The 26,878-nt window shown below is 43.0% G+C and overlaps 1 protein-coding gene across 15 annotated transcripts in view; it reads right to left on the bottom strand.

Annotated features, from left to right (window-relative positions):
* Positions 1-26,878, bottom strand: part of TBC1D5 (TBC1 domain family member 5) — a 431,389-nt gene that overhangs the window by 5,466 nt on the left and 399,045 nt on the right. For all 15 annotated transcript variants that reach the window (XM_006770168.2, XM_015568088.1, XM_015568082.1 and 12 more), the window contains 3 exons: positions 14,313-14,412; positions 1,786-1,865; positions 858-1,007 (listed from right to left, as the gene is read on the bottom strand). In XM_006770168.2, coding sequence (XP_006770231.1) covers positions 858-1,007; positions 1,786-1,865; positions 14,313-14,412 — 330 coding nt within the window. The remainder of the gene's footprint in view (positions 1-857; positions 1,008-1,785; positions 1,866-14,312; positions 14,413-26,878) is intronic.

Raw genomic sequence — 26,878 nt, 5'->3', positions numbered from 1 at the left:
GTAGGAAGCTTATTGCACTGGGACACGTTCTGCAAACATAATGTCTGGTGAGCCATGGGCCTCTTAGGCCTCTTTTTCTCTCTGGTAAAACAAGCAGGCAGTACTAAGTGCATGAGGAATCTCTTAGATCTCTTCTAACTGGAAAATTCTGTGACTTTCTGTCAGAATAGCTTATACACAATGTAGACATGTTACAGCCTACAGGCCAAATCCCACCTGCAACCTGTTTTTGCACAGCTCAAGCTGTGAATGGCTTACACATTTTTAAAGGGTTATAGAAACAAACAAACACACCAACTACAAAACCAAACATATGACAGAGACCCTATGTGGCCTGCAATACTTACTAGCTGGCTCTTTACAGAAAAAGTTTGCCGACCTCTCTGCCTCAGAGGATGGACATTAATGCAAAGTCCTTCTCCATGAAGGCAGAAAGGGTTCTGCCGAGGGAAACACCAGGACAGCACTAGGAAGGCATGGGCAGCACGTCCTGTGCTACAGGGATGGAGGCATCAGCTGCGGACAACTGGCCAATGACTGAGGCAGAGACCTGGTGTTCCAGCCCACACCATGCGACCGGCAGGCGGTCAGGCCAAGGCTGCTGCGTAAAGGTGTGTGGGGCGCACTGCACAGCCTGACTGCTATCACTGTGACTGGCACCGCCCCAGAGCACCGGAGTGTGCAGCCTGCAAGGTTGTAGACAGCAACCTGGGCCCAGGCCACGTGTGGTATTGCACAGGTGAACTTCGCACATGGTGACCTAAAGGGACTTCAGTAGGGATTTTATGATTCGTAACTTTGAAGAACTTATGTGACTGTGCCCCCGCAATGTGACACCATTGGTCAGAGCTCTGTACCTGCTTGGTGGCCCCGGGCAGCTGGCCGCTCTGGCCCTGGCCTTGGCCCTGACCGCTGTAGTGGTCGTCTGAGATGGTGATCTGCTCATTCTCCTCGGCTTCCAGCTGGCTCTGGTTGAAACGCAGGGAACCTTTGAGAATGTCTTTGATCTATTTTCAAAGAAGACGAAAATAAATGAGAAAGATAAATTAGTTTGTTTTTAAATGCTAGCTAAATCTCTGATACACTGAAACCAGACTTGTCATTGATAATTTTTTATCGTACGGACATCAATGTATCACCATCAGAAAGAAGTAGCAGAGAAAAATCCAACTCTATCACAGCCATTGACTTCTTAATGACCAAGGAAAACGGAAGCGTCTCAATGGCCTGGTCCCCACAGGAGCAGGCATGGGTGTCACCTCCTCGGCAGTTAACTCAAGGCAGGAAGCACCAGTGGCCAGCACACCCAGCCCCACTGAACAGCCCTCGGCTCCTCACGGGCTCCACTCCAGCTGATGTGTGAGAGCAGCACAGTTTTCGTTGACATTTACATTCCCTGTAGCCCTGAAAGGGTCCTAAGGGCCATTGAACTGTAGCCCCTGGGGGTCTGAGGCCTGTTGCAGGGAGTAAGACTTGTACTCAAGGACACTGGTATTTATGGATGTGACCGAACGGGATGCTGGACCACACGACAGCTCTGGTGAGGAAGGGGCAGGGATGGGAAATGGAAAGTCAGTTTGGGCTTCAGGCTAGTCAGGCAGGATCTCCAGGAGGAGCGAGAGGCACAGGAGGTGGAGACGCAGGAGGGGCTCTGTCTCGGGGGAAGTGGGGGGCTAGGGTGGGGAGACGCAGCTTTAATGTCATGGCACGCCAGGCCGAAGGTGCCCTCCCCAACAGAAATAAAAACGGAGGCCCTGGGACACAGAGTCAGATCTGTGGGCTTACCTGTTTCAATCCTGCCAGCGAAACCAGAATTTGATCTTCTTTTTCCAAATTTTCTTGTAAAATCATATCTTGAATATTTACTGAAAACAGAAGAACGACATTTTATAACTAATGTTCTGAGTGTAACTTATCTGCTGCCACACTGTAACTTCAGACAAGCTTGAGAATTTTTTTGCCAAATTTCGCAGCAACGATTTCCACCAAGGATGTTCTGCCCAACGGCTCTCTTAGTTTTTGTGGCCTTAAAACATGCCCTGTTCAGAAGATCTTACATACCACATTCCTAGCCACTCGCTCTGAAGCTGCCCCCTCGTCTCCCCTGGCCTCCTTAATTCCATGAGTGCCCCTGACAGCCAAGGGAGCTGTGTATCACTCCTGGCTTGCTCTCTGCCTGCCAGTGGGAGAGGCAGAGCCAGCACACGGCTCCCTGGCCTGGAGGCCCTGTCCCCAAATCCATGCAGACTGGCCTCTCCTCCTGGCTCCGTTCTCTGCTCCAGCACTGCCTCCTCAGAGCAGTCTTCCTGCCCATCCAACTGAAGTAGCCCAGGCCACCCTGGGCTCTCTACGGAGTCATCTCTTTGACTATACTGATAGTAAGCACTTGTCGCCATCTGACATTACCACGCGCTTTTGCTGGTTTATTTGTTGTCTATCTCCCTCAATAGAACATAAACTCCCGGCCTTTAGAATAATGCTTGTTGTGTTCAAGTACACAATGAGTGTTTACTGACTGACTGACTGAGTGAACAAACATGCAGAAACACTCCTGGAACTTGCATTTCAAAACACTGCTATTCTAACTATTTCCCCAAAGCGTTTCCAGTACGGGTCAAGGCAAGGACTCATATCAACCGGAGTCCAGGCTGACAATTTATTAGAATCTTCAATAAGAATAAGTCTGAACCATGCTGACAAGCCCTCTCACACACTGTAGCAGAAAATCAGAAGCTTTTCTCTATTCAGAAAACGTGACTGTACTTTCTAATGAAAGGCCTGCTCCAAAACAAGAAAGCATGATGAATGGGAATGGAATAATAGATATAATTAGAGAGCAAATGTTTTTGGTTTCCTTAAAAGCCTGTAACAATTTGTTCTCTCTCAATAATAAAAAAAAACACACAACACACAAAACGCACTCAACAAGACATTAATGACAACCAACTGCAGAAAATTAACAAGTAACAGTTCTGTGGCCTTTGAGAGGACTGCAAAGGTTACTTTTGTTTTTATGGCTGCTCTGGTGTTTAAGGCAGAGGTCTGAGAACAAGGGTAACAGTGGGTTCTGCCCCACTGAGCTGAAGGCGGGACAGATTTCCCAGCTCCCAGACCCCGAGAGGAAGCTCCACCAACGGATGCAGGAATACTAGCACCTCTGTAGGAAGCACGGGGCTTCCTGGGTCCAAGGAACTAATGGAGGGGAGGCCTCTGGAGGCCAGACTCAGCAAATTGGGGGAGGGAAGCAGGACAAGAGGAAATATGACAAACAAAAATAAAAACAAAACAAGTGTGATGTCTCCTGCCTGCCACTTGGATAGTTGGCTGTGGAAGCCAAAGCATTTGGCCAAAATGCCTGGCTCCCGCCCCCAAAGCAGTGGCACTTAGGGTCATAGGCGACAGGCCAATAGGGCAGTCAGCAGCTCCAGTGGGGACAAAGGCCCAGAAATATATGGGAACTGAGCTCTCCTTAGAGGCTAGCAGGACCCAGAGCACTCAGAGGCCTTTCTCAAACACCAGACACATGTGAGCCATCCCCGAAACTTGACATTGACATCATCTGGCGAGGAGAAGAGACCGAGTGGAGAAACACTGGGCACGGTTAACCCGTAAGAAAGGGAGCTGTCTTTAATTGGCAAGTTTAAGCCTTGGAAGGGAACTTCAGAACAAGATTGCACACCCCTGCATTGAGTATAGATTTACCATCCCACAACAGAAGTATCAGTGTCTACCTGAGATCTTACAACACCATACTGGCCATGTTGCCTAAAAGTCCCTTGAGCCAAGCTGCCCCAGCCCCCCTCTCTTGGATGCCCTGTGTTGCTGCAAGCCTGCCAAGAGATGCGTGGTGATGCTTGGAGGAGGAGGGTTGGAAGGTGGGGAAGGCAGAAGGGCTGAGTGCGCTGGGAAATGGAACGGGGCTGTCTTTCACTACAGGCCTAAGCAGGAATAAAGCTCCATGTTCTGAAGGCCACTCCCCATGTGCTCTATCTGGAAAAGAGCATGAGCAGCCAACAAGCCCAGCTCCTCACGGCTGCCCTGTCCTTGGGGTCTATGGAGGTGGCAGAGCTGCTGGTGGGCTACCCTGACTCCATCTCCACTCCATCTCCACATCTTCACCAACATGTCCCAGATTTTATTCAGGAAAGTGCTGCACATACTTGCCCTTTCCGTCAAGGTCAGTCACGTGACACAGCTCTGGCCAATGAGGTGTGAGATAAGACCCTTGCCGGAGCTACTGGACCAGTCCTCATGGAGGACTGACTCGGTTTGCACCTTTGGGGCCTGTACACTCCTCATTTTTGCTGCTGAAGTGGTGGCAGGGGCACCACGGGCCACCTTGCAAACATGCAGAGGAGGATCGCAGCCTCAGAACTGCGGGCGGAAAGCCACAGGAGCCTGGGGCTGGGTAAATCTTGGAGCTGTTATACCTGCTCAGACTGCCTACCTCTGGGCTTCTTTTATTTTAGAAAGCAATAACCTACTAATTTTGTTTATTTTACTTTTTTAAAAAAAATTCTGTTATTAGCAACTATGTTAGTTTCAAAATACTACAAACTGAATGGTTTAAAACAACAAAAATCTATTCACAGGTTTATCTGTGGAGGCTGTAAGTCCAAAGTCAAGGTGTTGGTAGGGAAGCATTCTTCATGGGCCCTTCAGGTTGGGAGGTTCCACAACCTATGTTTTCATCCACATGCATCCTCCCTGTGTCTGTGCCCAAATTTCCCTCTTTCCATAAGGACACCAGTCATTGGCTTAGGGCCTACCCAGTATGACCTCATCTCAATTGGATTACCTCTACAAGGTTCTGCTTCCAAATAGGGTCCCACTCATACGTTCCAGGTGGACCCAGATTTGGCAGAACACTACTGGACACAGACAGCAGCCAAACCGCCTGTTACACAGGAGAACATCACCCACTTCCTCTGATGCAAGGGATCCCAGGTGGCCCCACCAGTCCTCTCCTGCAGACAGAATGTGATTCAGATCCAGGCTGGCTCTGCCGTGCACAGTGTGGCTGGCCAAGGGCACGCCTGGGGCAGGAGGAGAGTCCAGAGCCTGGGGTCATCAGCCATGTACCCTCACCCAGCAATCTCAGGCCTTATTTTTTGGATGGGGTCAAAGCTCACCTTTTAGAATCTCATGGAAACCAGGACTGTCTCCCTGAAAAACCACATACACATAAAATGTTCACTTAATTTTAAGGGAAAAAAACCTCTCCTATAATCAACTAAGCTGACTAGTCTCTCTTCAAGAAATCCGGGTTATAGAAATCCAAATGAAAACAAAAGGGCATCTTCAGAGGCTGTTAAACGTTTTGATTGCAAGAATTTTCATTTTACAAAGTACTGTCCACATAAATCCTTTGCCTAACCAGTTCCACTACATGTTGATTTAAGGTAGCATTTACGAACATCCCATCAATATATAACCTCTCAGCAACAAATCTGCTTTAAGTTGCAGCTCATGTAAAAATAGAACATAATGATGTCTTTTCATGCTTTAAAGTATTACAGGCAGAAATCTGAAATGTTTAAATTTCCAATGTAATGCACATTTTTCTTTATAAGAAAAAGCAGAGCCCTAACTGGTTTGGCTTAGTGGATAGAGCGTCGGCCTGCGGACTGAAAGGTCCCAGGTTCGATTCTGGTCAAGGGCATGTACCTTGGTCGCAGGCACATCCCCAGTAGGGGGTGTGTAGGAGGCAGCTGATTGACGTTTCTCTCTCATCGATGTTTCTAACTCTCTATCTCTCTCCCTTCCTCTCTGTAAAAAATCAATAAAGTATATTTTAAAAAAAGAAAAAAAAGAAAAAGCAGAATAAATTGTGATGTAAAGGCTCTTTCATTTTACTTCTGTGTAGCAGGAAGATTACCTTCTTTATAATCTCATTCTAGTTAAGTGCTATCCTATATAATAAAAGGCTAATATGCAAATCGACCGAACGGCAGAATGACCAGTTGCTATGACATACACTGACCACCAGGGGGCAGATGTTCATTGCAGGAGCTGCCCCCTGGTGGTCAGTGCGCTCCCACAGCGGGAGCACTGCTCAGCAAGAAGCTGGGCTCATGGCTGGTGGGCACAGCTGTGGTGTGTAAGCCTCTCCCGCCTCTGGCAGGCACAATCTGTAGTGAACAGACTGCAGTCCCAACGCCCAGGTGGTGGGGGTGTAGCCATAATGACCATGGGGCCCCCCCCCCCCCCAGTATATTTAAATGTGGGCACATTTAAACTGAAGGGAAAAAACCTCACTTGACTAACCACTTCTGTGGAAATTACACAAAAGTCTCATCGACACGATCCTACGGTGATTCCACTCTTTTTGATGAAATGTTGACATCGCAAGACTAGACCTCTAACTAAGGGTAGTGGAAATGGCACACTGGCTACTTTTTCACTTTCTTAAACACCTTATTTTCTTCCATGCTAGAATAAAAAGTGTTTCCATATTTTATTGGAATGGCTGGCACAGAAAGTTAACATAAGCCTGTATTCATTATGAGGGGTAGTGAAAAGGTAACAAAAACAGAACTATCGTCTATTATAGTGGAGGTGGAATTGGGCAAGTTATTTAACCTCCTTGTGGTGCCTGATGGGTAACAGAGCCTCCCTCAGAGGATGACTGGGAAGAGTACACACAGGAGCACAGCGCCTAGCCCACTGCAGTAGCTTTCATTTCCACACAAACACATTATGTCATCTGAGTATCCCAACAACCACTCTAGATTAGGGCCACCATCCCAAACTGGAAAAGGCAGTCTGGCTCAGAAAGGCCAGGTCTGTCACCTGAGGTCTCGCCACTGGAAGTGGTGGAGCTTGGATTCCACTCACGGTCACCAGGATCCGGGCCCTCCTTCCACAATGGCATGACGGCAATGAGGGAGGGCCCGAGGTCTGAAGAGGAACAGGAGGGGGTCTTGACACTGATGTGATTGCCTTGGGATGTTAGTGCCCTTTATTTGGTGGTGGGGCTGACCTATATGCAAAGCAGACTGCCCGGCCATTTCCACCAGACCTCGGGGGCACGGGCACTGCATCCATCAGCTCGGGCTCTGACGACCTTGTGCTATGTGTGTGCCGTAGGATGTGGAATGCCTACCTCAGAGGGTTGTTTAGGAGAATCAGACAAGATAATCAAAGTGGCCCCCTTCTACTATTACTATTACTGCTTAGTATGTGTTTTCCTTTTCCTTCTCCAATATCTCAAATACCCAGAAAATGGATTCTGCTCTCTGACACTCTCTCATCTCTGGTAGAGATTTAATTATCCTGACCTCTGACAACCTCACATAAGGACTGTCCCAGACTAAACAAGAAAGTTGCAGGCTGCTACAAACCGAGGGCTCACATGTGGCTGACTGAGGACCACATGCATGCCCAGGGTGGTAGTGGTTGCAGAGGCCATTGGACAAGGAGTAGGGGGCAGACCTGTCATTTGTCACTACTGACTTTGGCTGGGCTGTTGGGATTTCTGTTCATAGAGTGTGTCCATAGGTGTCCAGAGCTTGGGAGAAAACTGTAGGCATCAAGTTCAACTTTTAAACAAGGTGTATACTTTTGGTGTCCCTGCAAATGCCATTCCCCTTCTAGAAGGCCCTCCTCTTCTCCTAACACCACACCCCTCCTTATTTTCAAAGTCCACCTTAAAACTGTATCCAAGCATCAGCTTCCTTATTAACAGTCTTCCCTCTGAAAGTACCTATTGCTGGACTCTTATCTTTTACTCTTGGAACTATAATTCACAGATGAGGCTCAAAGACTGAAGTTTCCTGAAACTGCACAGTTCTACATGGCGAATCCTGGACTCAGGGTCACCTGGGTTCCAATGTGGTGCTCTGCTCACTGTATCTCTCTTACTTTAGAGTCCCTGCCAGTGTTTCTGAGATCACGGACTAGTGCTCCGGCAGGACCTTGGCTTGCTTCCTGTGAAGATACGTGTCACTTTCAGTATTTCTGATGAGATATATTCTTTCGCTCTCTCTCACTACTTTGAAGTTTTACTCACCTCTTCTAAATACTGAGCTCAATTTTAGATCACCTCTTCCTCTCCACCCTACCCCCTCCTCCTAGAACCTATTTTTACATCAGAGAGCAGATACTTAGTAAGTACTGGCTGACTGGCCAATGGGAGGCTTTCCCAGCAGCATCAGGGCTGATTTTTATCTCCTGAGAAACAGAGGTAGGTGAGATATTTCTCAGATAAAGAATTCAGTGACACCAACATCATCAACCAGATGCTGGACTGAGAAGTGGGAGGGGGAGGTGAAGGGAAACAACATTCATTAGTGGTCTATTAAGAGCCAAGTACTGAGTCAGGCACTTCATGCTCAGTTTTTTCTTAAAAAGCAAAAAGCAGATTACACAGAACATCTAATCAAGGGTCCTATTTTATATCCAGCTGCCAGAATGGCTGAAAATCCTAAACTCAGCACCAGGAAAGCTCGGCACCGGGAAAGAAGCATCACCTGGGAGGATCCAGGGGAGACTAGGCAAATGTGTGCAGTACACTTAAGAATAGTCTTCAGGCTACAAACAGTTCTCTTAAGTAAACTGAGTGTGCTTAGCACAGAGCTCGTAATCTTCAAGGTGTATACCTCTCGCAGGGTTTACCATCCTGCCAGCGGAGAGACAGAAGTATGACTCCTCACAGGCAAAAAATCTATCATATTTAGGACATGGCTGGCACCTTAGGGTCAACCAGAAGAAGATACTTTACATATATTTTTTAAACTTAAAAGGCTCTAAGCTCCAATAACAGTTAGATGCCTTTGCCAGAATATGTACTTATAAAACAAAGAAGAAACATAGCGAGAGTCTTACAAATAGGAAAATCCTGGGGTTTTGCCGTCATTCCCTTTCACTTGGGAGCAATGGGATAGGAGAGCAGTTTGGATAAGTTGTACAGTTACATCATTTAGTCAAGTGAGACCCTTTGAATTGGGTTTAAGATGGATATATTTTTGTGAATTTCAGGCCACAGGTGTTTTGCTGATATAAGGATCTAGTGAAAGTGAAGTGCCACTCCTCAACTGGGAGCTAGAAATGGCCCTCGGCAGTGAACATGAGCCTTCTTATCTTGGCTTCTCCTCCGCCGACTCACAAGATGTGAAGCTCAGCCTGAGATGCTTGGGGTGGCCACAAAAGTCCTTGAACTTTCAAGCAATTGACAGCAAGCCTGTTTCCACAAAGACAGGGTGGACGCATCTTTTATTTATTGAGTCATTAACTGGAGAGGACAGGGACTGGAGGAGATGGGGAGGCAGCCTAGTATGGAGCGGTGAAAACAGGCCACGTGGTCGGACAGTTTAGAAAGATGGAAAACCTGGGTTCTTCCTGGGGAAAAGCCTGTGGGGAAATGAGAGCCAGAAAATGAAAATAAAATGACGGAAGGACAGTCTGCACTGAGGTCATGTGGACAGAGTTGTGGTGCGTTAGCCTGGAAAGGCAGATGACAGTGCTTGGTTTGCTAAGTTTTTCTAAGTAGGCACAGGGTAGGCACAAGGAAGATGCTGACCAACAGTTCTAAGTTTTCTGATGATAAAACCAGGAGCAGGGGAGGGGACTTCACCTAGAATAGAACAAGTTCTGAAAGGCTGAAAAAAGAACTGAATTTCCGATGGCTGAAGGCTACAACCATTGTCAGGGAGGCTGTGAGCCCTCTGCCCACAGACTTTAAGCTGCACATGTTCCTGAAGTCTGGGGTTAGGAACACATCATCAAATTGAGCCCAAATCATTCTAAGCCCTTTTGCTCCTTGCTGCTTCTACTCTGTCAGAGGCTGGTGACACCAGGTCACCTGGGGCTGTTAGAAAGGCAGAACTTTGGGCCCCACATCAGACCCTCTGAGTCAGAATCTGCATCCCTCACAGGATCCTTGGCAAAGTGTCTACTTCCTTCTTTGGAGGAAATGCAGTACCGCACAATTAAACACAGGACTTCAAGTTCTTAAAATTGTTGTGGAAAGCTTTTATCACAGCGTGGCTGACAGGGAGAGAGCAGTCTGGTGATCACATCTTCTCTCTGTTCTTCAAATGTCATTAGTTAATTGCCCTATTGAACATTTTCAAAGACACCCATTGAAAGTGGTTTTTATAAACATTAGAAAATCAGATTTATAAAGTTCTTGCAGAGGCAAATAAACTAATTTTCAAAACTGGCCTCTTACAGCTAATTCTTGCATAAATATTATGACAAGTGTAAAATTAGTAATGACATGTGCAAGAAAACAGCAGGAGGTCTGAAATCCAGCGACTGATTCAAATGTGACCTCGGTAGAAGCATCAGTGCACGAGAAGCCAGGGACGGGATTCGGGTCTGGACCCCTGGTGCCAGCCAGCTGCATGCCACTCATCCTTCCCTGCCTTGGTTTCCTCGTCTGGGAAATGAAGAGGAGCTGAGATGGCTTTTAGGGCTCCTACATCTTTACTGGTCTAAGGTCCTACTCCAGGGCTCTCAACAAGAGCAAGGGAAACCTAACTTCTCTGAATTCATCGCATTTAACTCTCCCATTGTTTAGATTAGGGGTCCTCAAATTACGGCCTGCGGGCCACATGTGGCCCGCCAAAAACATTTATCCGGCCTGCCGGGTGTTTTTGCCACCACTGTGTGCATAGGAATTTGTTCATAGTTTTTTTTTAAACTATAGTCCGGCCCTCCAACGGTCTGAGGGACAGTGAACTGGCCCCCTGTTTAAAAAGTTTGAGGACCCCTGGTTTAGATGAACAACCAATGAGAGGGCCAAGCTGCTGGAACCCAGTGTCTACATATCAAACGATGGAAACACCTCCACTGGGAGCAGGCAGGTGTGGGCATGAGAGGCCAGCAGGGTGAGCGGCTCAGACTCCCTGTAAACAGCTGGCCGCTCAGCCCAGCTGCTCACAGACCAGAAGTGCAGGCTGCTCGCCCACGTGCAATTACGTGTGAAGTATGGCAAATCTAAAAATAGCCTGAGCTCAGCCAAGGGGGTTGTACCGCACTGTCAATGGCTTTCAACTGTCAGGATGACAAGAAGGGGAGTAACTATAGCAACAGAAAAATGAACACATAAAGAAAGTCTCTGAAGTTGTCAGGAAAAGTTTAGATTTCATAAAACACTTATTTTTAATTCCTGCCTCTAAATCTTTGAATTCAAATAGTTCAATTCTGTGGCGGTAATAAAATTAGAATTTTGATAAAACAAATACTCTTTCAGGTTTGGGTTCCAGATTCACAAGGAAATGCTGCCAACCTGTCAATTTTATTGCCTCTGTAATTAAAGGACAATCTGAACAAATGCCTTTATATAACTTTTAACGAGAGGCTTCTCTCTATATTTGTTCTATCAGCTATAATAACAGCCTTGAGCCATACCTGACATTTGAAGATAATCCTGCATGTTCGATGAAAACATAGGGTGATACAGAACTCCCTTGAAATGGAGGGAACTCGGTGCAGACCATCATCGTTAGAAGAAGTTTCTGAGGCAGTGCTCACAGCCTCACTGTGGCCCCGCACGTCTGGATCATGTCACTGCGTACACATCCATCATTCAGTTCTGAGAGAGCATTCTCATCACAGAGCTCACACACACAATCTCAGAATCAGCACATCCACAATCCCACCCTCTTTCCGCACTGTTTGAAAAGCAGTGTTCAGTTAGGTGCTGGGCAATGTGCCACTGGCCCCAGCTCTTCCATAAACTGGACAGTCACTCAGCTCTCTGGTCACGGGCTGGATGGGTCTCTCAGGGTCGTCCCTGAGAAGGAGCGGTTAAGAGTTAAGGGGAACAAGGAGAGGATTTGTGTTGATACCCACTCTGGGCCATGCCTTGTGCTAAACTTTAAAAATATGTTATCTTGGCAGCAAACTGGCAAGATATATACCTTTATCTCCATTTTATATAAGAGCACACAATCGCAACCTGGCCGAGCTGAGAAGGGACAGAGCCTGTGTAACTGGTGTGTCTGATGCCAGGAGGCCGTCTCTGCTTCGCAGATACACTCAGCTGCTCTGACAGCTGCCTCTTGCCGCGGTACAAAGACTGCCCTCCCCCGCCCGGTGTTAGTTACATGCACTTAAACTGTCTACAGATTTTCAGTGACGTCCTTGCATTTTCCGAGCATAGAAGATTGTCTCTTAGAAAGTCCCTCTATAATCTTCCCTCACCCAGGCAACCATTGTTACCAGTTATTTTCACATCAAATACACACTAGTCTGCCACCTGCCCTCTTCACTTAATAATATATCATGAACATTTCCTTATGTTAATAAATAAAATTTATTAGAATTTTTAATTTTTATAAAGATTTCATATCTAAATTACTATACTCAGTCACTTTCTAATGGATCTTTCAGTTGTTCCAATTTTAGAATACTTTGATAATCAGGAAAAATAGAAAACATTATATGGAAAAAACACTAGGGTGTTAAAGTCATTTTTAAAGTAAGTATAATAAGTCAAGTAAATCAAGAACTTTGCCTTAATTAATGATATTTTCCTAAAATTTCTGCTTAGAATCAAAATTGCCTACAACACAGAAATGCCCTCTAATAAACCAATGTTACAACACGCAGACGAAGGAAATGTATCTGTGGGCCCTGGGGCCAGGAATTCTTTGCAGCATCCCTGAAACCCCCTTGCTTTAAAAGCATGGCCAGGACATTTATATGGTGAACCGAAGTCACGGCTGTGTGCAGGACTCCGGCTGAAAGTGAAACACAAAAACAAACCTAGTTTTGTGGTTAGTTGAAAACTCACAGCTGGCATGGGCTTTCCTTTGATTAGAGTGTTTCCCCCTCCCATGGAAAATTCTGAGGCTTAAGTCAAGCTGCTTTCATAGCTGCTACGTGGACCAAACAGCTTGGAAATTTCCTAGTGGGATTTTCTAGAGTTTTAGTAAATCTTTCTCTCAGTTACTCTTTGTTCTTCTCCTTTGGTCAAAAGCAAAATCAAGTAGTGAAAAGGTCACCATGTAGCCAGAGAAGCAAAAAAACCCAAAGCAACAACAACAACACATGTGTACATACACACATATGCAGACACTTTAGAACTAAGATGAATTAATTAGCTCAAATTAGTTATATAATACATATCAGTCATTTATATACAATCTATCTCTTCATAACTTCTTTTGGATACATTTTAAAGTGTGATGCTATGATATTCATGTAAACTTAGTTCTATATAAAAATGGTCATAAAGAAACACATGAATAAACAGAGTTTTGAAGGGGTGGGATCAGATGGGACTGGGTTTCTCCAGCTGTTTCCTCCTCTTGAGCCTTTTCTCTGAAGGAGTGGTCAGATACTGATAGGCAGCCAGCCCCCTAAGTCAGCAGCTCTCCAAATCCCAAGATTGCGTGCCAGAGGCAAGGATGGTTCAGACAACGCCCAAATGACAGCCCTTCTGGCCACATGCAATGGACTCGTGACCTAAGAGGCTGAGAGACCAGTGGAGTCTGAGGTAGAGAGTCTACCCTCAGTGATGGCCCCAGGGTTGGAGGGAAGGAGCCTCAAAGGTGGGATGCATCCTGATTCCTGACAATACTGGGTGTTGCCATTCTCCATACTCACAGAGCAACACACAGGCCACTCCCATTAGAGTACATGTCTCATTTTCCTAATTTGTTCCCAAACTACAGATGCTAGACACTGCAGAGTGGAGAAAGAATGTCCATAAGTGGGCTGAAAAAGCATTATAAAAGCTTTTGCAAGCAACGTAGAGTTGCTCATGTTAATACATACATGAGACCATACAAAACACAGAACTCTACAAATGGAGACAGAGTAGGGGCCAAAGACTTTCTGATGTGACATACATATGACTCATGTGTATACTAGGACATTTCTTAGACTCTAAGCACAGTCAGAGTTAGAAAAGGTCATGTGGTCCTAACATGTATTTCAGGCAGGTGGTTAAAGCATGTATTTTAAAAAATAAAGAAGCATTGTCCAAACAATCACATTAGTGATTATAGCCAGGTTGGCACAAAAAAAACTAACTATTTGATCTTGAAAGCGCAACATTTTATTTTGGCTTGAGGTAGGCAGATACTTACAAAGGGCAGTGTAGCAGTGAAGAGTTGAAAACTACAGTCAGCCTGTTTGATTTTGAATTTCTACTCCACTAACTAGTGATATAAGCTTGGGAAATTTTATTAATCTCTCTGTACTTCAGTTTCCTCATCTGTATAATGGGGATAGTAACAGTATATCTGCCATTGGCTGGTGTGAGGATTATATGAGATAATTCATGTGAAGAGCTTAACAAAGGGCCTACTCTGTTGTTTGGACAATCACTGTTCCCAGGGCCAAAGTAGTTCACTCACCAAGATGAGTGTCCATCACCTTTGCACAGTATTTGCACATGGCATCCAGGTCATTCAACTGTCCTTGAAGGAAGGAAATTTGGGCTTCTAATTCTTCTTCCTAAAATGAAGCAAGTAAAGGTATGGAAAAATTTTAAAAAATCAAATAAAATCCTCAAAGTTCTCCAATGAACTGGACTATTTTAAAGAAGTACAATGTCTTTTCAGTCCTAGATAAGGCATAACAAAATAGCAAATAAACACAAGCAAAGCCACTACTGCCACTACCAGTAAGATGGAGAAAGGGTAAAACAGAGGCTGAGAAAACCTGGACTTTTCCTAATTGAATGCCAGCTTTGTGCCATGCGTAAATGTTTACCCCTACAAAAAAGTACATAAAGTATCTTCTATAACTACCGAGTCCCACAAATCGGGAGAGTAAATTGGATTTCAGTGAGCCATACTCCCCAGGCAGCTGGTACAAAAAAATTACATTTTCTCTCACACACATTTGGGAAACTGAAGATTTCCACTTATATAAGACAAATCTCATCACTTTCCAGACAATGATAACCTCTTAAAAAGTGAGATTTCCCCAAAGCACTTGGAAAAGTTTTGTCCCTGCAGCCCATAAATAGCTGCTCTTACATTTCCTCTCTTGATATGACACTGGAGCATTTTATTTATTTGATTGTTTCTAGGAAAAATACTCTGGGTTGAGTAATTATCTAAATGGTAAAAGACAATCTAACTGTAACAAAAGGAAAAGTCTGTTGCTTTTTTTTTTTTTTTAAAGAAAAATGATACACGTAAAAAATTTCCCCAGGATATTTAGAAGATTAAGGGAGTTTTTCTCAGAGAAAGAGAATTATCCTCATTAGGTAGGATCCTTTAAACCAAGTGAGCTAGAATACAAAGAAAATATTTTGCTGGAGCTGGAACAGGCTAGAAAATTGATTTTTCAATTTTAGATGCTTGTCCTTTCACATAAAAATCCTGTGTCATTAAAAAGAAGGAAAGAGAAACCTACTGAGATTTGCTTTTCCTTCGGGACCGAGTATAATTTGACTTATAGATGGAAATTATCAGTTGAAAAGGTTACTTGTAGGTGTATCCCATTTTAGCAACACACTATACAGCACTGAAAAGTACTGTTTCTAACTGCTGCCTGGAGACTTGCCCTTAGGAATAGGCATTTGAAAGCTTGACACAGACAATAGAGCAGTAGTTTTAAAAACAAATTATTGAGAAGAGTCCACTGTACAAATCCCACCAAGTAAAGACAAATGCCACCAGAAGAAGCTCAGCCAGGGGATGACGACAAGGGCCTGTGGGAAGGTGGTGCCACCTTCCTGACTCTTCGGCTGGGCTTTAAGGTGGAAAAGGATGAGTGTTTCAGGGTATTGTTCTTTTTTCCCTTTGTTTTGGCTGAGTTTTCCTGTTCTATCAGGACACTGCAGGAGAAAGAACACTGCGTGTTGGTTAATGATAGTTGTGGTTAGTTCCCAAAGATGGCCACCATCTAGTCCTTCCCTCATTATACACCCTGTTCCCTCCCCTTGAACCTGGCTGACCTTGTGACTTGCCTTAATCCAGAGAACACAGCAGAAGTCAAACTGGGCCAGTTTGGCATGAGTGTAAGAGGCCTGCTGACTTCTGCTCTCACTGGAAGAAGATAGCTACCATGTTGTAAGGAAGTTCAGGCTAGAATACTGAGACAGGAGAGGAAATGTGGAGAGAAAGAGGCCACAAGAGAAACTCTGAGTTCTAGACATGGGGATGAAGCCTTACTGGACCTTTCTGCTCAACCCATGTGAAGTCAGCCCATGAGTGACTCAGTCAACGCAGTCAACATCCTGTGGAACAGAACAGCCCACCCGAGCCTTATCCAAATGCTTGACCCATCAACCCAGGAGAAACAGTAGTGCAGCTGTTTGAGGACTGGACTTCTGGAGTGGTTTGTTGTCCAGCAACAGGTAACTGAGACAGTGGTAGCACAGAAAGAACACTAGGTGGGTATATGGCCTTAGGAAATTCAAGTTATATTTCTGACCCTTCCATTTACAAGTCATGCAGCTTTAAGTAATCCTCTACCCAACCTGGGCCTACCTTCAGCCCTCTCTGGAGGAGGTACAAGTCTGACACCATGCTCTCAGGGAGCTTACAAGTGTGTAGTTGGAATAATAAAGGCACATAAATTACTAGAGTATGAGGTAGAGTACATGAAAAAATTGTAATTAAATAAAAATAACGGCTGTGGGAAGCCCGGTCCCTGCTTCCTGTCCCTTCTATTGAACAAGTCACCTTTTCAATGTGTTACCGACACAAACCCAACTGGATGATCTAGAACTGTATTGAGGTGAGAGCTGGGCAGTCTGTTAAAGAAGGGGGCTGGCTGTGGCCTAAGTTTTCCTCACATGTGACCACTGAGTGGGGGGCTGACAGCTCAGAGTGGGCAAAGGGCACCAGGCATACATTGCCTCCTGGCTTTAAAACATCTTCTCTTTTGTGTTAGTTTAACTTACTAGTAAATTAATCAATCATTCGTTAAAAACACAAAAGCCTTTGGCAACTTGAATCTCCAGCAGACATTCCTACCTAAATGGATCTATTTTACACTTTATTTTCATTATAAAAGTTGGGAGAGAAGAAGCCAGAGGAGACATTTTAGAGCGGACAGACCAGGGCTGTGGGTGTGAGGCAGTGGACAGCTGGAGGGAAGTATGTAGCTCCAAGGGGCTCTCTTCCTCAAAACACCTAACTGAACATTATTGTAATACAAGTGTGATGGGGCTGTTGCCTTGTGAACTGTGCAGTGCACAATCTGCACAAGTGTATGCGGAAGCCAGAGAGCACGGCAGCCCACAGCACACTGTGTGAGCGTGTGGAAGTATGAAAACACAGTTTCTACATCTGCACATGCTGCTTAGGGCTCTGGTGGCAATGAAGAGCATCCTGCTGGCCTAAATCCCAAGCCAACTTCAGTGCAAATGGAATCTGTACTGTAGAAAATGGCAACTTTTACTCATTCAAACCTTTTTTTCAAAGGAAAGCTCATCCAAAGATCCAGTATATGAGATAAGAAGAGCATTCTGGTTGAAAGAGGTTGAGGGGTCCAGGATCATCTTCTATTTGGGAATTAGAAATCGGTAACTTATTCCTCTAAGTTTGCCTCATCTAAAACATTCCTAAACCCTCAACTATCACTCAGAATTTATAAATAGGAATGAAATCACTTGGAGGCAAAAAGGTGACTTGTCATTTGTTCTTCACTATATAATTACAGATAAAAGAAAGCCAAGAATCAGGCTTCTAAAATTGTAGAACTGATTTCATGCTGCTCTCTTAGCTTCTCATGCTCTACTCTCCTCCCAACTAACATGCTTTAAACACTGGCAGCTCCAGTCACTTGTTTTCAGTAAACTGGCCCTCTGTGATAAAAAACAAGTGCTTGGCTAATTGCCTTGTGGTTTTATGAAAACAGTAGTGTAATTTTTAGGTATAAACAAGACACTAGCAAGAATCTTTAATATACAGCAGGTCCTCGAATAACATCTTTTCACTCAATGTCATTTTGTTATAAAGTTGATGAGAAGCCATAGGAACTAGATTAACTCTTGTTTTTATCAATTGGCCTATAGTACAATTGGCTTTGTTGTAGGTCGTTTCACGTAAAAAAATAGAACCTATCGATGATGCCAAGTGAGGACTTACAAATTTACCTCTGCACATATGTTTCTCTTTGCCACTACAGAAGGAAGGATGAGGGCCACTCCATTGGAAGAGAAAAAAAACTAGCATCTAACCTTTCTATAGTGATTGCAATATTGCAGACACTAAGCTTTGCATGCATTAACTCATTTACTCCTCACCATAAACTTATAAGGTGGATTCTCTCATTCTCTCCTACATGAAACGTGTTCTCCTCCTTTGTAAACACATTCTTGGAAGTATATGCAAGGTTTAGGCAGCTAATTGAGAACCCAAGTCCCTGGCTTACTACTCCCACTGAATAATCTCGTATCTCAGTTTCCTTTAAAAGAGATTCAGCAATTACCATGTTAAGTCCTAACCCCAAAATTACTTAGTAAATTGTTTTCCTTCCAAAAAATTAGGCCTAATTGGTTGTGTTCTGTTTCGTTGTTTGCTTGAAAGATTTTCGTTTTCACTGTATCTGAAGAAATGATTATTTAGAATTTGCTTTTTCAAAGTGGTGTTTCCATTCACCCAAATAGCTTATGTGTTGTTATACTTCTACTCAAGTATTTTATATCTCAGTTTTTTAATTCTTTTATAATATATGAATTTTATATATCAATTTTGTTAAATGATTTTTGTTTTTCTACTACTGTATATAATAGGACAAGCTTTTGTAGTTTATTACTTATTTACTTATTCATTAATTTACTCAATGAATACGTTTGTGTTAGGCCGTGTGGAAAATGCAGTAACAAATGAGACATGAATTCTGGCCTCTGACTTTAGAAGGGTAAGACCTAAGACTTGTACATAACGATAACAGACGAGTAAGGAACCTGCATAATAGCAGATGCCTTCCAATGTATAGAGATAGAAATGAAAGCAGATTTTTCTGGAAGAGGCAGCATTATTAATGGGTCTTAAAGATGAAGGAATCGTGGCCCAGAAGAAATGATGGATAAAGATGTTTTAGGAGGCAAGGACCCAGTAAACAAAGGAGTCAGAAAAGTGTGGGACCTGTGCAGAGACAGAGCTTGGAGAAGAGCAGAAGCTGAGGTCTGGCAGAAAGTCTTCCCTTCCTTTTTCATTCATCCAGATTACATTTTTACTTCAGATGATGTTTTGGGGGATGGGGATTGATATGCAGACCATGCTCGTAAAGATGAGAGGTTGAGCAGTGTCCTTGTCTATGGACTAATGAAAACCCTGGGTCCTTGGTGCAGGAGAAAAGTGAGGCAGGAAGAGCAGTGGGTGGAGATCTGCTTACTTCCATGCAGTACTTCAGATCACAAGAGAGGCAGATGAGAGAACCCACACCAACTGCAGGCAGCAGGAACAGGCTAAATACAGAAACCAGGAGGCAGGAAAGATGCCCAGTCTTTTTTGAACAGATGGGTGAACAAGAAGTGGGAAGTGAAGGAAATGGAAAGCCTCGAGGAGAAAAAGTGGGAAGGCCATGGATGTTCTGAGGAAGCTGTGGTGCACACAAGGGCCAAATACTCACACATGGTGTGGATGAAAACCAAGCCAGAGCATATGGTGTTGGCAGAGGAAGACACCACCAAGGGGAAAAATACATGGAAGAAGAGCACAAAGAAGACTTAAGAGTATAAAAGTCAGTGGTACAGCCACGCTAGAGAGCAAATGGAATATGATCGCAAGCCCTGGAACCAGCATGTACCACATCTGTAACCCTGACCCGACAGCAAGCTCTCTGAGCCTCAGCTTCCTGTCTATAATATAAGGATAACGATAATACCTACTTCACATGATTGTCAGAGGATGTACTTTGCACAGTGCTTGGCACATGGTAAACACTCATTAATGTTTATGTTGTGGTTGTCTCTAGATTATTAATACAATTCTAGAAAGTTACTCCAAGGAACTATGGATATATGCCAAAAAATAACTCCCTGGATATTCATCACACATTCAATGGCAACATGAACACACACACACACTCCACACAAATCCTACATGTCTAATGATAGGTGATTTCTGTAACGTGTAGTACCATTCATAAACAGAATATTATGCAACTTTGCAACTTTTTAAAATGTTCTCCCAGAGAACATTTAACAGTAACATATTATACACTAATAGGGAAGACAAGTCACAAAGTTCTAGGCAGAGATTGACTTTGTCAGACAAACTGATGGTCGCCAGATGGGAAAGGAGTTGTGGACTCGGTGAAAAGATCGACGTGATTAAGAAGTACAAATTCCCAGTTGTAAAAATAGTCATGGGGATGTAAAATACAGCCTGGAGTTAATAATACTGTAACAACTATGAAAGGTGTCAGATGGGTACTAGGCTCATGGGGGGATCACTTGGTAAGGTATATAAATGTCTTATCACTATGGTGTACACCTGCAACTAATATAATATTGTATGTATGTCAAATCCTTTTGAAAAAAATATTTAAGTTATTCTGTTTAGAAAAAATAAAAGATATCCACCTAAGTGTTTTTATCAGTTATTCTCTGAACAGTAGGATTATAGGTCATTTTTCCTCCTTCTTTTTCCTTTCTTTCTGTGTGTGTGTGTGTGTGGATTTTTTACAATTAAACTGGATCATATTTTTATAATAAGAAACTCAAATTACTATTCAAATAACATAATACAAAGTAAAATTTTAAAAATGTAAATGGCATTTACCAAGGAGAAAAAAGAGGTGCCAATATTTTTATCAACCAAAGTTGATTCTAAGTTAAACTCTACAAAATATCACAGTCCAGCAATTTTCAACTGGTGTGCTGCAAAAACATTTTAGACATGAAATACCTGACTATTTAGTCAGGGGCACTGACCTCTTTTCCCTTAGTTTGCCAAATAAGAAAATAACAACAGTCAACACAACAATAGCCATGAATGAACCAGGTGGACCAGGTTTTGCCAGGCCAGCTCCCCTGTGACCCTGCTGCCTTGCTGGCCCTGGCAGCCAGAGACTCCGAACCCCTCCCCTGCAGCAGCCCAGGAAGAACTGTAGTGCAGAGACACCAGGTGAAATACAGGGAGAAACTTATTTTTCCAAGCAAAACTTTTCTCCATAGATTTCACCTTGGCTTTTAGCATATCTCTAGAGTTGACCAATTACATATCAAGTCCACATTCACTTCATTGGTCTCCACGTGAAAGAGTTTCAGACATCTTTTTGAAGTCAGGTATTGGCAGGTTAAAATAACTGACTCAGATCACGTATTTGCTGTACTTGGGACATACGGGATATGGATTATAAGTGATATTTTAAAAATAGAACATGTAAGGTTCCCAAGATTAAAAGAAAGAATTGTGCCTCTCATAATTTTTATTGAGAAACTAAAAATGATCTTAGTTTCTTACCCCATTTTATTTTTTTGGCTCTACCTAATAAGGCAAAAATTTCCCATTGTCTGGTCATGAGTATGTTTTGTTGTTTTCTTGCAAAGGGCGCTAACCACAGCCTTTCTATGCCTCAGTGCTCTTAGCTATAAAATAGGAGGTAATTACAGCACCTCATAGCAGACCTTGTAGAGTCTGTTGAGGACTGAAGGAGCTAATGCATGTGGCCTGCCGAGAACAGAGGACACACATGGAAAGCTTTCTATAACTGCAGTTCTCATCAGTTCCCATCACCCACTAGAACATGCTCACACTAGGCTATATTTGAAACTGGCTTATCTATAGAAAACCTCATTTCTGATTTGGTATTCAATTAATCTTACATAGACTCATTCTTTTCCATTTCTAAGAGGTACAGACATCACCTGGGGAACACTGTTAGGCCTGGGTGGGGCCTGAGATCCGCATTGCTAACAAGCTCCCAGGGGATGGCTGTGCAACTGGTCTATGGACCACACTTTGAATGGAAGGACTTAGATGACCCATCTCCAATCCTCATATTCACTTCTGAGGACAGCTTTCAATCCCCTGGGAAGGTTGTAAAACCCTTGACTATTTCCTTACTCTAAGGCAGTTTTAATAGATGGCTGCATGATCACGTGCTTATGTGGTAACAGTCCAAAAGACCTCTCTCAACATGGAGTAGGATGCAGGGAGGAAGGAGTGGATGCAGGCATCTAGGACAGCTTTCCAGCCTCCCTCAACCACTTTTCCACAGAGCAGCTTCATTACTTGCTTAGAACTAATTCTTAGACTATTAGGTATCAATCTGTTCTACTACAGACACAAGCGCTTATTTTAAAGCAAAATGTAAATTAATTTTGTTGAACTATGCATGCTCTCTTCTGTAGTTTTGATAAACAAAGGCTTTTGTGTATCAGAGAATAAAAGATGTTTTTTAAACATGAATGCAATAAAAAGAAAATTGTAGAATATTTCCATTCATCTCTCATTTCCTGAAGATATTTTTATAATAATGAGTAATATTTGTTAAATACTTTTAGCCGCTAGAAACATGCTTTTATATGCCTACTGCCATTTCAACACCATGAACTATTTTAATCTAACTTTTCCTTTCTAGACTTCGTTTACAAAAACCAATGAATAGAATAAACAGAAAAGATAAGAATGGTGCCAAAAACCCAGGACCATGTGCTACAAATTCTAAAGTAAACTGAATAAACTTACAATCCTGACGTAAATATAATGGAAATTAAAATAAAATCTTTGAATAGAAAACCTCACATATGTGTAACCTGAGGAAGAATAAAACCTTATTTGCATAGTTACAAACTTTATTATTTGAAAAACTCTTAAACCGCTTTTTAAAATAAATAACTACATACATATTGTATATCTTAGAAACTTTTGAGCCTTTAAAAATTCAAAAGGTATAAAAATGTTAAGCATAATTGTTCAGGCAACTGCCTGTCTTTTGAACATTTTACCTGGGAAAGAAGGTCCGTCCTAGAAGGGACTGTGTTTGGGAGGTGAATTAAATGGTGTTTCTGTGGAGAAATGTCTCATTTTGGATTTCGGTGTTGTATTTTTATAATTAAGCAACCTGACCAATCTTTTGTAAACGAGAATAGCTCTCTCCTCCACCAGGCCAACTGGCACAGATGTAACTTTATTTAACCAGGGTTTTTCCCTCTCCACGCACATGTGATCAGACCAACTGATGCAACCAGCCAGCCAGCACCGGGGACTCCACCTGAGTTTCTCACCCTGTTGCTGGCAGATTGAACCATCTATGTGCTTTCCCTTGCTGCTCCTGGCACCAAAAGTAGGCATGTGATGGCTGACCCAGAGAGAAGCTCAGCCAAGGTTGTTTTTCTTATAACAAAGCTAACTGCCCCATGTGAAGATAAAATGTGTACCCTTGTTCCACTATTCTCTGGACTACCTGATCCCCACCAAGTCCAATTAGAGATAAACAAAAACAATGGTGCCCACAGCAAATCCACGCTGAAGATCAAGCATGGTTGAGGAAATAGTTTAAGTTACAATCTGTAAAGGAAACCAAGTGCTGGAACAGTGCTGTTTAACACAAACACTATCAATTTTGAGACTTCTGGAAAGAAAAAGAAAAGGTGTGAAGGAAATAATTCTCTGAATTACCTGGTTTATTCACATGCCTATCACACTTTTGTTAATTCACTCCTTAAACTAACTGATAGAAACGAATTTCCTGTATGTACCAACAAGTCTTATTAGCTTTTATATGTGGTTGGTGAATGCCACTGGGGAATGACGTGACTTTTCAGGCCCCTGAGGCCAAAATAAACCCTAAACACCTAAATCCTTGCATAGCATAGAGACCCCTCAACCACATCCATTCATTCCTAAACATTTACTGAGTGCCAGGTACAACATCTGCCAGAGGGGAGACTGTGATAGTGACAAGTGCCTGTAAAAGCCTTTTAACTCAATACAAGTAGTTCTCCGAAAGTTAAAGCAAAGGACACACTTACAAATAACTAGGGCATCCCTCACCTCAATGCTGATGCTACTAATGTGAGGCTCTGGAATCTGAAGCTTTCATAAATGCTTTTCCAGTTAAAAAGTTTTTCTTTATTTTTTCCTGTCTTGTTTTCTAATATAGACCATTACTTTCTAGGATATAATATAAGGCCAGTTTGTTCATGGCTGACTGCAATCATCATGCTCTGAGCTATTGTTGTTCAAGCTTCTAGCTACTCACTGAAGTAACTTTGGGAAATGTTCTGACTGGAAATGACAAGGCTAGAAACAGAAGGTTCTAAGTTGGTAACAACGGTGAAGGAAAGGAGGGAGGGCTTTGCCATCATCTTAAATAAAAAACAAGTTAGGGAATTTGATAATACTGCCTTTCGGTGGTCCACGTATTCAAGACTCTTAAAATCCTTCAGCCCATTGTAATGTCAGGGCTGAGAAGGGTTTGGATTATTGTTCTGTCATATATTTTAAAAAGTTGCTCATGTCCACATTTTGTTATTTTATCATCATTGCCACAAAATAGAAAGGTCCTGAATTCTTCTAACAGTTGCAGTTCCCTTGGGGCCTTTACCAACCCAAAACATGCTTTTCATTTAATTGGTAAAAGTCACCCTCTTTGGGTGCAGGGTTTGGGGAATGGACGTTACCTCTACGCAGAGGAAAAAAATGTCCCACCTCCCAGCAAATAGAGTCCCAGACCCGGGCATGCTGCTTGGTGGACAGCGAAGGCTGGGTTTTAGCCAGCAGGGCTCTCCTGAGAAGTGCACAGACCGCATCACTGAATGTTCCGTAACTCTGCCCTTTGCGCCCAAGCTTCAGGTGTGAGGTCTCTGGTGCTTACCACCTACAGTATTTCCATGTGTATGAATTCCTGATACATGGGCATCTAGGGGTAGAAATGGAAGCTGTGGTAACCCAAGCCTCTGACTGACCCTCTGAACACAGAGCTTCAGCATGAGAACAATCAAAAGGAGTTCCTTGGCCATAAGGTGTCAAGGCAATAGCCACCCGTGTGATAGACATCTCCCTCATTGTTCAGTAGCTTAGAGTTCCCGTGACAGGAGCAAAGCTTTTCTTTCCCAAGTTAGTGCCCAGTGGATTCCTGGGAAAGTTAACAGAGGTGTTTCAAAGAATAAAGAATGAGAAGCTATGGGGCAGGAGATTTAAGAGCAGAAAGATGCTGGGTAGGAGAAAGTGGTGGTACCATTGAGGGGGGAAGAGGAGCATAACCTAACAGCCTCAGGATTTGGCCTCTGGCCTTGCCTGACCCCCATGTGCACAGGGTAGCTCAAAGTCCTCATGCCCCCACCTGCCTTGCACATGTGCACTTTGAGGCACTGTCCCCAAGGCAATGTGTCCCTGAAAGACTAAATAAATGTCACATTTCAGGAAAGGTCACTGGAAGGAAGCAAACGCTATTGATGGGGCATTTAATTGAGCATGAGTCAAATGTACAGGGATTTCTGTCCAGGCATTCTAAATATTTCTAATTGCTTCATTTGAGCTCTCCCAGACACCACCGTCTCTGCCTCCTGGGCAGTGTTTGGCATGGGTACAGTCTGGCACCTTTGTATTTCATGGAGATGATGGAGATGAGTGTCTCATCTGCCCCCAAAGGGCATCATGTTCACGTTCCTAAAAAAGGCATTACAGTCAAGGTTCAGAATTCCATTTCCTATGGTCCTGCCTCCACAGGTTCCTCAGAATTTTGGTTGAAAATAAATTTATTGAAGTATAAAAATGTTAAAAAGTTGGTTATAAAACCTGTTTGCAAAAGAGAAACTAAAATTTCATCTACAAGTAGTCGAAAACAGCTCTCTGTGATGCTCCCTTGGACACTCCCATTTCTTTACAATGATGTGAACTGGGGGAGGCAAACAGGTGGCGACAGGAAGAAGGGACACTCCTACGAACATATGTGGCCCACCTTCCTTGCCTTGAACTGAAGCCCTGGCAAAGGACTGTGAACAAGGTTCAGATAAAATTGCATAACTAACTAAATGTCATGTTTCAATTACCTGAGTTTAATTTAGCCTTAGAGTAAAATTCCTATCATGAGACTTAAAAGCTAGAAAAATTGCAGATGTCTAAATTCATTTTATATCTATTCATTTTAATAAATTGTATTAAATAGGAACAGGTATTTCAAATAGCACTATATTTTAATGTAATCATTATTATTATTAAGTAATAAAATATTATAAATGTATATTTATGAATTGAAAAAATCCTATAACTAGATAAATTCTAGATGCCAGATTTCAATTCCATATAGAGGCCCATAAAGAAATCCATTATAATCAATACTTTCCACATGCCATGTGTTCTTAGAAAGTATACATCACTGACTGAAGAGAAAATCTGATAACTACAAAAATTCTGGTCTACTGGGAATGCCACTTGCTCAATTTCTTTCTTCCACTTACCAATCTAAATCAAGCTGCCTAGAAATTCATGGCTAATACATCACTGGTGCAACAGAACTGGTTCTTTAAAATGCAAATACCTTAGGGAATGATTAGATAAACCATTTTGACAATTAATAATTTAGGGATAATTCACCTATCAAATTGTCTAGTCACCCTCCCTCACCACTTTTCCATACTGTCATGGGCTTCTCTAATCCTTTCATCTTACCAGAGATTGGCTCGGGAGGGGGAAGGGATTTAATTTTGGCCAGTCCATGAGATGGGAGGGAAAGCCTGCTGGGGAATGTCCAGATAGACATCTCTAGAAGATGTGCATGTGTGAGGAGGGTGAGAGGAGGAATAACAGGATAGATACGTGGCTCTGTGGCAACCCTCTTGAGAACATGATAGGAGTGAGTTGAGGACAAAGCCAATAAACTCTTATTGAAATAATAAGCAATAAATTTCCTCATTGAGATAATCATTTCTTGTATTTGTACTAAAAACAACTTGATATAATCAAGCTATTTTACATTTGCCAGAGGATGTGAGGAAGAAGGGAACACCTGCAACAGACATTCTGACTGTCTACTTGATATCCACCACTACTCCATTCTAAGA

This window comes from Myotis davidii, unplaced genomic scaffold (assembly GCF_000327345.1).
Source record: "Myotis davidii unplaced genomic scaffold, ASM32734v1 scaffold962, whole genome shotgun sequence".
In the NCBI taxonomy this organism is placed as follows: domain Eukaryota; kingdom Metazoa; phylum Chordata; class Mammalia; order Chiroptera; family Vespertilionidae; genus Myotis; species Myotis davidii.
Note: the sequence above shows the minus strand (reverse complement) of the source record. Positions and strands in the feature narration are given on the sequence as shown.